This window comes from Nicotiana tabacum, chromosome 12 (assembly GCF_000715075.1).
Source record: "Nicotiana tabacum cultivar K326 chromosome 12, ASM71507v2, whole genome shotgun sequence".
In the NCBI taxonomy this organism is placed as follows: Eukaryota; Viridiplantae; Streptophyta; class Magnoliopsida; order Solanales; family Solanaceae; genus Nicotiana; species Nicotiana tabacum.
In genome coordinates, this window is record NC_134091.1 from 28,085,818 (window position 1) to 28,097,723 (window position 11,906).

An 11,906-nucleotide genomic window follows, 5' to 3' on the forward strand; every position below is an offset into this window, starting at 1 on the left:
ATTATATTTCATAAACAAACAATGTTTTCAAAAGAAAAATTTTAAAAAATAAAGTCAAAATCTATGACAAACGGGGGCTAAGTTCCTTGAGACCTCTCGAAATAAGGAGATAACAAAAGATACGATATGCTCATACTTAAAAGGACAAGGTAATAGTAGCACTATAGTAGCAAATAAAAATGTTTTTTTTTTTTAAAAAAAAAGGGAAAACAATAGTACCAAAAGAGAGAGGACGATAATTTGCCGTAAGAGAAATTGCATTTACATTGTGCTTTAACGTTGTTCAATACAAAAGCAAACTCTTTCAAGTTTCTTGTTTTCGAATAAAAAGCTAGAATACTAGACAAAAAGCTATGGCCCAGTAATCAATCAATACTAAGTGGGCCTATACTACAAAAGAGTCACTCTACAGAAAGGGCCTGGTCGTCCGGTACCAACAATCGCTACTATATGCATTCATGGCCCATGGGCCGCTTCCCTGTCTTTAAAACCTATCCAAATTATTACAAAATTAAAAGAAAAAACAATTCAAAATCTAGCATTTTCAAATCCGTGCAAATCGCTGACTCTATTCATCGACTTCCTCATCGTAGCCACTTTAGCTAGTTTTTCAGCTGCTCTCCAAGCCGAAGTTGGCGTTAGCGGCTCGCCATTTTCGTCTAAGAACAAACCGATTTCCCTCTCGGTCATTCTCTGCCGTTGGATCAATTTTTGCTGCTCTACTTGCTGTTGATATTGTTTCCTCCATTGCACTTCGGTCAGCTCGGCTTCTAAGCCTCTAACATACTCGTCAACAAAAGCCGAGCCGGATTGTATCAACAATGCCCGAGCCGATGACAATAATTGCATCGCGCTAGATAGCTCATTATGCTCAATTAATCTCCTAGACTCCGCGATTGCTCTAATAGTTATGAAAAGATTCCTTAGCCGTTCGATTTTCGGAATCGATGATCGAATGGCTTGAGGTCTTGGAACCAACAAAGAATGTTCTCTTCCATAGACTACTTCTTGACTTGCGGGGTCCTTGTAACAGCATCTAACGGATAACACATGGTGTGACCCATTAGTCATTGTTGGGACCTTTACTTCTAAGAGTAACTCTCTTTCTTCCTCGGCGTAGAGATCGCCGAGCCGAACACAGCTCGAGCCGAGAACTGTTGGTCGACCGTTGTAAGAATAAACTGCTGCCACCTCAGCCGGGTCCGAACCGGAAGAAAAATCCAGCTGGATTTTCAGATCTTGAACCACAACACTCAACAAACCGCCAACACATTTTGAGAAAGCATCTTCTGCCGGTTCATAGCTGTAGCCAGCTTTTTTACCAAAGCCAGAAGAGTGAACCGGAATTTCTATATGACCAAAACGTGTGGACGACACGTGGGTGGATTCCGACCGTCGATTGTGAGTATTACTTTCCTGGATCTTCTCATCTTGACCGTCTGATAACAGCATAATGCTAGCCACTGGATTTCTCTCCCGCCGATCTTCAAGTACTTTTGTTGCTTTTCTCAAAGCTTCGCCCATACAAGTTCCTTGGCTACAAACAAGCCGGTCAACTATGCGCCGAGCCGAGCGTTGACCTTGTTGAGTCATTCTCCTCAATGGAAGTAACCTCTTTGGCATAGCCGAAAAAGCCACAATCGAAAGCCGATCAGCCGAGCCGAGAGAGGAAATAACCAATCTCATAGCTCGTTTTAACATCTGAAGCTTAGCTCCACTCATACTGCCGCTCACATCCAACACAGTCACCAAATCAATTGGCGCACGCCGAGCCGGGCCTAGAAAATTGCCCGGCCCGGTATTAGCATTTCCCGCCGGAGACATTGACGGAGGTGGTGGCGCTTTGACCTTCAATACAACGGCGTAAGTCTCATGAGTTCTCCCAACTGAAACAATGGCAGCTTCGGGCATCAAACTAACTTCAACACCTCTGTTATTCTCTCTCTGATTAGCAAATGCTTCATCACTAGAAATGGGATTCACGAAAAACCCACGAAATTCTTCAACTTCTTCTTCATCTTCATCTTGTTCTTCATTTACTTCTGGTATTGGAACAAATTTAGCTCCAGCTCTAGGAGTCAAAAGGGGTTCATCATCATTGTAAGCTTTGAAATCACACTGCTGCTGCTCTGGTTTGTAATAAGTTTTCACATTTGGTAACAAAGTTTGTGGCTTTTCTTGTTTTTTGGTTGGAGTATTGGGATATGAATCTTGTTGTTGATCTTGGTGTTGTTGAAGTTTATGAATGGCTAAAAGGGGTACATCTTTCCAAGTGGAATTACAAACAGGGCAAACCAAAGTGCTCTGTTTTCTAACATGAGAAGCAATGCAAGGAAAATGAAAAGTATGAGAGCATTCTGCTGTGTATATTGCCATTCCTTGTCCTGATTTCACACTCTGTGTACAAACTCCACAGCTTTGCTGCAAATATAAAACATAAGTAGAAAAAAGATTAGATTTTTATCCAAGAATTGAGGGAAAAAAATAGAAAAATGGTATATACATAAATGATTCTTACTTTGGAGAGACGGAGTGTGTTCTTGAGAATTGAAAAGGGAGATCTTGGAGAAGATGGATTGGAACCAAGAAGAGTTTTTGGGCTTTTGATGTTGGATTTTGGGGTTGTTTTGCAATGGAGTTTGGGACTAATAAGACTGTTGATATCATTGGAGTTTGCTTTATTGGTTTTACAACGCAAACGAGGAGTAGAAGGATTGCTACTTGATAAAAAACCAAGCTTTGAGCAGCTTCTTGGACTAGGACTTGGGCTTGGGATTTGTTGTCCATTTTGTTGTTGTGAATCTTGTGCATGTTTATCAACAAAATGAGGTTCTCTATCTCTTGGGATTGTTGTGCAAAAAGCTCTTCTCCAACCTGTTCCCATTTCTCAAATAGACCAATTCAACAATGTTTCCAAATATCAAGATTCAAGAAACTATTGTATTTGCTGTTTAGTTTTGATGGTTATATGAGAAGATGATGCAAAGTTATAAAGTGAAAATAGTGATGGATCTGAAGAAGTTGACAGAGAAGACAAAAAGGTAATTGAGTAAAGGCAAAAAGAAAAGGATAGAGACAAAGAAACTGGAGGTGGAAGAAGGAAGAAGGGAATTGAAGATATAGAAATCTCAGCTCAGACTTTACACAGTCAGAGCCTCTTTTTTTTGCCTTTGTTTTGCTCTCTATTTATTTTTTGCTCTGTTAGAACCAAAGAAATCGCTGCATCTATAAAGAGCTTGAGATCTGTTTCTTCTTTCTCTTGTACTGTCTGTGTGTGTGTGTGTCATAGGGGGAGTTTTGAGTAGTCTTGTTGATTGAATATATATACAAGTATATATTCCTAGAACATGGTGTAATTATTTTTGAGGAAAAAATTACCTGGTGCTTGGTTGTTTTTGGTATATGGATTGGAAAACTTGATTAAAATACAGTTAAAAAGAGTGGTGAAATTGGAAGTTTGCCTCTATTTGTTTTTATTTTTTGGATTCAAAAGTCAACGGTCTCTCCAAGAGGACTTAATTTATTTTAATCGCTTCATGATTAATTAAGAGGTCGATTATGGTTGATCATATGACAATTCACATTTAAGACAGGATTATTATATGCTATGATATTGAGGTGACAAAAGGAAAGTTCAATTAGAGTTGCCTTGTCTCTCGAAAAATACCATTTTTTGTAACAAAAGAAAAATCACTTAAATAATAATGCCTTCTTATTGTTCCAAGCTATTCCATATAACACGCCAATTTACTAACGGGAAATAATAATGTATATCTACTCTCAAAATAATAGTCGAAAAATGTATATTTTTTTTGTATATATACATATTTTGTATGTTATATTCAAAAATTATACAAATTTTATATATTTTTTGGCGACCAAAAGATTATCTTCTCTCTACTTACCTCGGTTAATTTTTTTGATTCACAAGAGATTTATTTTAAATCATTGAAATAGTTCATGATTCAATTAAAGAAGAACGATTATCTTTATGCCGTAAGTTTTCTTTTGGCGTGGAAATAAATTCTTAGAGATAGAATGAACATATTAAGTAAAAAAACATCAAAAGAGAAATAACATGTGTTTGTTAAAAATGGAAAGTAGGTGGTGCTAATGTATTTGATGTGAGTGGAAATTTTATTAACTCAATAATCACCAGTGATTTGGATTAGTTTAAGTAGTAAGATGCTTGTCCATAAGTGATATCTTGTGATGTCACATTGATCTAAGTACAATAGAATTTCTCGTTCATAAAATAAATTAATTTTCTACCTTTTTTATGATTTAGACACTATTCCATCAATCATCATGCATAGTACCTCGAGGTTCTTTTGGAATCATGATCTCAGCTTCGATATTCACCTCTGCCAATGAACAAGCCAACCGTCCTTTATGAAGTTTCAAAAAAGTGAAGTGAATTTTATTTTTAAAAAGTTGTTATTTTTTTCAATTTAAATATTTCTGTATACACTTTACTTGATAGATTTGCAAATACCTAGCTAAGGCTAGGTTTGTGCATAAACAACAATAATAACAAACATGTTTCTAAAAGTGATGTATGAAAAGTATAGTATGCAAATAGACGCTCGGCTAAAGACGAGACGAAAAAAATCAATGACAACAAGTAATAACAACAACAATATATTAAAAAAACATCTGTTTTTGCAAAGTTTCTGCCAAGACTTATGTAGTTTTTTTTTTGGTGGCAATTAAACATTTTCATTAATCACCAAGTAAAGAATTTTTGGAACAGTCATATTTGACTTGCCATAGTTACACTCATTAAAGAAGAGATATAAAATTTTTTAATATAAATATATATATTGTGTAACCGAAAGAGTATAAAACAATTACTACTAAAATAAGATATAAATAAACCAGATATTGAAAATCATAATGTAATTGTTACCTATCATGTCAAAATAATTGATTCCTACCAAACATTTTCAAAAACTCTACCAAAAATCTGGCATGATTATCCCAATCAGCACTGGCATCTTGCTTTGGTATAGGTAGGGGAATAGATTTGTAGGAACTTCTGCTACTGCAAGTATGAAAAAAACAATTTTAAATGTTTATGTCCTAAAAGGCAAAATTTACAGCTAAGACAACCTATTGTAGGGGAATAGAGTGGTCATTTGTATGAAATTTTTTGATCTCTGAGTCATTAATTAGTCTTTAACAAAAATTTATTACTCCTAACATTTACTAGGTCTAGCATCCCAAATTAATGTCAAAAAATTAGCGCCAGAGCTAGACTCAGAGGCTATCTACTAAGTAGGTAAATGTTGTCTATGAAAGAAGTGTCAGTTCTTTTCAGACCGTTTTGTTTCACTGTAGGCCCCTAGACCTTATAAAATTAAGAAATATTATCTCATTGAAACTATTAAAGTGATAAATTTAAGATTAAACAATGTATTTGTTAATCCTACCGGTTTTATTAGTATTATTTTAATTTTTCTATTAGTAGATTTGTGTTACTACATATTATTTTTTTTGTTTCAGTTATGTTTTTATTTTATTGTGCGGTTGTTATTGCTTTTTTTTTTCCCTGTCCTTGATCCGAGGATATACCAAAACCAATCTTTTTATCTACACAAATTAGATGTAATGTCTGTGTATACTTTATCCTTTCAAAACTTCACTTGTAAGATTATACTTAGTTTGTTGTTGTTGTTGTTAAACAATTCAAGAAGTTTTTCTTTTAACTACAATTGATTAGTGTTGAAATAAAGGCACTTTTTATGCTATTTTTTATGTGCAATAATGCAACCGAACCATTCTATATAAATAATGCTCCAGACGTTTTAAAGATTTGAAGGTACATGGTTTATTTTCAGTCTTGAAAAAATAGCAGCTCAAGTTGTTTAATTTGTGGGATTCTGTGGCAGAATTATAAGCAACTTATTAAGTTTCCATTAGCAGTTACCAGGAAATTTATATGTTGAGTAAAATAGTTGTCAATGATAATTCAGGCCGACAAATGACTTGTGGCTTTCATAATTTAAAAACAAATCAATTTGTTTACCCTAAAAAACGGGTAACAATTGAATTTATACGTGATTTTAAGAATACGTGATTTTAATAATACGTGATCTAACTTGACACAAAATGATAGATTGAACTATAAGTAAAGCAAACAATAATAAAGTAAATTCAAACTGTGTGACTTGAACAATTATAGCCTTGAGAAATAGACCTCACTCGAACTGAATATGATCCAAATAATGTCAAATACAGAAAAACAATAGCTTGCACAAAAATAATAATATTATAATACTTTTGGGATGTATGTTACCATGTCCATTACAAAGAATAAGACCCTCTTTATATAGTAGGGGAGTCCTGCTTTAGATACAATTCTATAAAAGGTTAGAAATCTCGTGATTTGCTAATTAGTCGGTCTCTTGTTGATACGTGCCGAGATTCTCGCCTTGATATCCGACTGGTTGCAGATACTTCGGCCTTCTGTTATTGGGTTCGATAATGTTTCCTCGAGCTTGTTCGGAATCGGGATCGATTCCGGAGTCACGGGCTCGAAAATCATGGAGATGTATGTTCTAACTTCGTTCTTTGGTTCGATGGAACCTGGGGTCGATCTTCAATCTATCACGTTTCGGTTCTGATATGTCATGCAATAGATGAGCCCGACTTCGGCCGTATATAGATAGCCCTCTCATTTTTCGGAGGGTAAACGACGAGAAACGATATGAGCCCTTGATCCTGATCTCGATACTTCGCTTCAGAAACGGAAAAAATAGACGAAACATCTCGTCAGTCACATCTTAATGGCATTAAATGTTCGCCATTCGCTAGTCGGCCGCTATAGACTTTGAACCTCCATTTGAATACTATATATACTCCATCCTTCATCCATTCAAACTTTACATTTAAACCTCTTCTACTCTTATTCTTTAAAAAATCTTTGCATTCTCTAACACTTGTACTAGATTTCTTGAGGATTTTGCAAGAATCTTCGCTTGTCTTTATTCCAAAACATTAGCGTAACCTTTTAACTTCCTCTTCTTAATTTCTATTCAGAAAAATGGCAAAAACTTCTAAGACAACTCCACAAAAAGAAACCGCCTTTTCATCACGGCCGGCCGGCGAGGAAACAACGGCGGAACCTTACTTTGAAGTGTTTGTTCCTGGTGGGTTCTTGACCGGTGCTGATTTCAAGGTTGAAAAGACTTCATCGGTACTGGGTCGATGCGAACCGGTCTCATGCTCGATCACCGACGGTCTCCTCTCCAAGGTCAAAGAGGATTGCAATTGGGTTGATAAACACGTGGTGGTGCCCACGCCCGAGGAAGCGATTACTACCCACGTGGAGTTTTTTTTAAGTGTTTGTACTTATCCCTCCACGTTGGGCCCCTTGGACCCGTTCATCATCGCCTTCTGTAAGAGGTACGAGGTAACCCTTAGTCAAATCCATCCCTCTTTCTGGAGGATAGTAATTCTCCTCCGCTTCTTCGTAAATAAAATCCAGGGGTGTCCCTTTACCCTCGACCATCTCATGCGCCTATACAGTACCCGACTCTATCGATGGGGATTAATAAAGCTTTCCCGCCGGGCCAGTAATGCCCCCCTCTCGAGTATAGATGACGATCGGGACCGAGGCTGGTTGGGACGATTCATTCGGGTGAAGACCTCGGATTTAATCCCGGCCTAGGACATGCCATTTCTTGAGAAATGGAACATGAAACATAAGTATAACTTTGCCTTAAAGATTTCGTTTGTTGTTTTTTCTTTTTTCTCCCTTCTTATCGACGTTTTCTTGTGCAACAGTTGCTCGAATGCCTAATGCAGTTCCTCGACTCAAGGAGTGGGTCGAGTACCTCGTGTCACAGAAATCCTATTCCGAGCGTGCGTGGCGCGAACTGTCGAAGGGCTGGTGGGAGGCCCGTTCCCATAGTAAGTTTCCTTTTCTGATTTAATAATATTTGACTTTTTTCTCGTGCCATTGAGTTCTTATTAGTTCCATTTTCTTTTGCAGGTCTTCCCAAGGATGTTGTCATGAGGCCTCCATCCGGTGACGAGGATGTGCCTCTCGAGTCCCCTGCTCTAAGGCAGGGTGATAAGAAGAAAAGGAAGAGGGGCCTGAGTTCTCCGAGCTCGGAAAAGAAGAAAACAAAAAGATGTCTGGTGCATAAACCTAAGGGTAGCACCAGTGCTCGGGCGTCCTCTTCGGACTCACTCCACCGGCTCAGGGATGAGTCCGAAGAAGAAGAAGAGAACTCTGAACTGGTGGCCCGTGTGCAATCAGGGCTTGAGGTAAGAGGGGCCCCCGAACCGGTGAGAGCTGAAACTAAATTACCTCGACTCGGGGAGGTCAATGAGGGAGCTTTAGGCGAAGCTTCCGACCCAGAAGGAGCCGAGGCTTCTTTGCCTCGAGATAGGGAGGCTGATAACGAGATCATAGCTGGTTCTTCCCAAACAGCGGATAGTGCTCCGAAAGGCATACCCGGAGTGATAGACCTCTCTGGTTCGCCATTATTTACTGAGTCTATGATCGCCGAAGCTCATGCACTGAAAGAACGACCCAACGAAGAGCCACAAGGGGCGGTAGACTCTTTTCAAAACTTCTTTGATGGCGTAGACTCTACCGTTATAGAGGACATTACCGGGTTGGGTGATATATCGGTGCCGAAGAAGAGTCCATCATCGGGGACAAGTGGACCTGTCTCGAGCCCGAAACTAGTCAACCGGTTCCCAGCCCCGAGTTCGAATCCTGACCGAAAGAGGTCAATCGTTATGTCTATTCCAAAAGATGCTCGAGTTATTTCTGCCCCTGTTGGGGTGTCCAGTTACCTTCGGTGCTTGGTGATCGAGTAGGATCAGGCCAAGATGAACGAGGTGGAAGTGCTTTGTTTATTCAACGAAGCCCAACAGGCATTAAATCGGGTAACCTCAAATACCTCTTAATAATTTATAGTGTGTACTTAGATTATTTTGTAGATGATCGTAACTCCTCCTTCTGTGTTTGTAGGATTCGATACTCCACCATAAAACGTTCCTCCGATACTGGGAAGAACAGAACCAGTACGAGGCCGAGATCCGAGGCCTCACTGAGAAAAGAGATGCTTACAAACTTCTCAGTGAGCAAAGAGAAGGCCTCCGGGCTGAGTTAGAGGTGGCTCGGAAAAAGCATTCCGACCCGGCTGAGCAGGTAAGAAGAATTTTTGAAGTTAGTGATGACGAATCAGTCACAGTGACTAATGGTCCGAACCCGCAGGTCCAACAGAAGATCGATAAGATCGGACAACTTCGGGAAGAGGTAGATGCGGTAAAGGCTGAGGCCGAAGAATGAAAAAAGAACATGTACCGCCTGGCCTCAGAAAAGGAGACTGCCCGGGCCCAACTGGCTTCGACTGAAATCCAGCTCCGAGGTATAAAGGAGAAGTCCTTGGTACAGGCCGAGAAGATCGAGGAGCTATAGTCCCAGTTGAATTCATCTATCTCTGATCAAGGAAATATGGCCATGGGGCTCAAAGCGGCCAAGTCGGAGGCCAAAGTAGTTAAGGCCAATGCCGATGAGATGGTGGCCGTTTATAAGGCTGATGCAGAGGCTGATCAGGTTCGAGCAAAAGACATCACCAATCATGCTAAATGGCAATCTCGAAGGGAGGCCCTCGAGGAAATCCATGCTCGGGGTTTCGACCTATCAGCTGAGATTGAGAACTCCAAAGAGCTCGAAGCTGAGGCTAAAAAATTGGCTTATCCCGAGAATGATAATAACTCTGAAGGTTTAAGCGAGTCCGAAGGTGAGGAAGATCCCGAGGGTGAAGACGCTGCCCCCGATGGGGACTAGTCCACTTAGGCCTTTAGATGTTTTTGTTTTTTGTTTTTTGCATTTTTGTTGAGGTTGTTCGGCCTTTGTTAAAATTTTCATGAGGCTGTTTGACCCTTGTAAAAAGAATTTTGTATAAATATGTAAGGCTTTATTTACCTTTCACGCCTTCCGAATTTTTCCCTTTGATTTATTATTTATATTCACAAAGATCGAAATACCTTAGCACAAAATAATTAGGTTATGTTAGAAGATTCAAACAAACCTTGCCTTTACATTATTCTGTTTTAAGGTATTTTGGGGGTTCGGTGTTACCGGAAACTTCCTCCCAAAGTTAGTAGTTGAGATTATAGTTCACTGAGGATAGCCTTTAGAACCGGTTATGAAAATATTCTTTTCGAAGGCCTTATTTTTATTACGGGTCTCAGACGTCTCCGAGCCGTGTTAATATGGCCGTAGCCTTTTAGTTCGGGTGTCTCTCGTGGGCTTGCTTTTTCGAGTTATCCGGGCTTATCTAAGATAACAATCCTCGAGTGGGGATGGCCGTGGCCTTTAAAATTTGGGGGTTGCCTAATAGGTCTTATGCCCCCAAGGTCTAACAGCTTGGACTGTTCTAGTTTGTTTTCAGACGACAGTCCCCGAGTGAGAGAGTGATTGTTCGATCTCAGGTTAAAACGGCCCTTGGGCTCGTTACTTTTAGGGGATTGGAAGCAGGGAATTCCTTAAGAAATGTAAGTAAGAAATTTTTAAATGACAAGATGATAGCAAGGAAGAAACTTCTCTTTATTCTTGTGTAAGGTAGTCATACATGCTTTATGTTATGGCTCGAGAAATCTATGCGGGCACGGTTCGTTTGACCTTTTGGCACTTACAATAAATCCTACCTATCGAGACCCTTCCACCACAAAGTAATTTCCTTACTAAAGTCGATATCTGATGGTAATGTCCCCCAGTATTCGAAGTTAATCATAGAGAGAAGCTTCAGATACTGTTAATGTGATCTTCGACACCGATTCATGATCGGTCTTTGATTCTAAGTTAGCACGATCCACTGTTGCCTCATTAAAAATCTTGCCGGAAAATACGCGTGCTTTCAGAACTAAAACTTTGTACTGCTCTTTCTCGGTCACATGCAAGTGTTAGTCCAAAATATAAATAAAAGAAAATGAATGGGGTCGTACCTTAGCAGTAATATAATTTTAGGTAAGTTATATTCTAATTGCTCGATAGTTGTTCACCGTTCATCATTCCGAGCTTGTAGGATCCTTTTCCGGTGATTTCAACGATATGATACAGTCCTTCCCAGTTCGGTCCCAACTTTCCCTCGCTCGATTTTCGAGTGTTCAGTATGACCTTTCTGAGCACTAAGTCCCCGACGTTGAAATATCGAAGGTTGGCCCTTCTATTGTAATATCTCTAGATCCGTTGCTTCTGGGCAGCCAACCGAACAAGGGCGGCTTCGCGCCTTTCATCCAACAGTTCCAAGCTCGTATTCATTGCCTCGTCATTTGATTCCTTTGTTGCATATCGAAATCTGATACTTGGCTCCCTGACTTTTACCGATATTAGAGCTTCGATGCCGTAAACCAATGAGAACGGGGTGGCCCCGGTACTGGACTTTGAGGTCGTACGGTATGCCCATAGGACTTCGGGTAGGATTTCCTTCCACTTTCCTCTTTTTGAGGTTGAGGAGTATGGTTTTGTTGGTTGATTCGGCTTGTCCGTTCCCACTAGGGTGATAAGGTGTTTACAGGATTTGTTTAATCTTATGATCCTCGAGAAACTTGGTCACTTTGCTGCCGATAAATTGTTTCTCATTGTCACATACGATTTCGGATGGCATTCCGAACCGACATATGATGTGGTCCCAAATGAATGACCTCCTTTTCCCTAACCTTCTCATATGCCTGGGCTTCCACCTTCTTAGAAAAATAATGAGTCATAAACAATATAAATTGAGCCTTACCTGGTGCCCACGGAAGGGGGCCAACAATGTCCATTCCCCACTTCAAGAACGACCATGGTGATAAAACCGAGTGGAGCAGCTCCTTGGGTCGATGTATCATCGGAGCGTGTCTTTTGCATTCATCACATTTTCGAACGAACTCCTTTGCGT

At 39.7% G+C, this 11,906-nt stretch overlaps 1 protein-coding gene across 1 annotated transcript; it reads right to left on the reverse strand.

Annotated features, from left to right (window-relative positions):
* Positions 1-239: 239 nt before the first annotated feature.
* LOC107763293 (E3 ubiquitin-protein ligase WAV3-like) lies at positions 240-3,337 on the reverse strand. The gene is made up of 2 exons (XM_016581774.2): positions 2,519-3,337; positions 240-2,421 (listed from the first exon to the last, which is right to left on the reverse strand). The coding sequence occupies exons 1-2, from the start codon at positions 2,882-2,884 to the stop codon at positions 529-531; spliced, it is 2,259 nt and encodes a 752-aa protein (XP_016437260.1). The 5' UTR covers positions 2,885-3,337; the 3' UTR covers positions 240-528.
* Between the last annotated feature and the right edge of the window lie 8,569 nt (positions 3,338-11,906).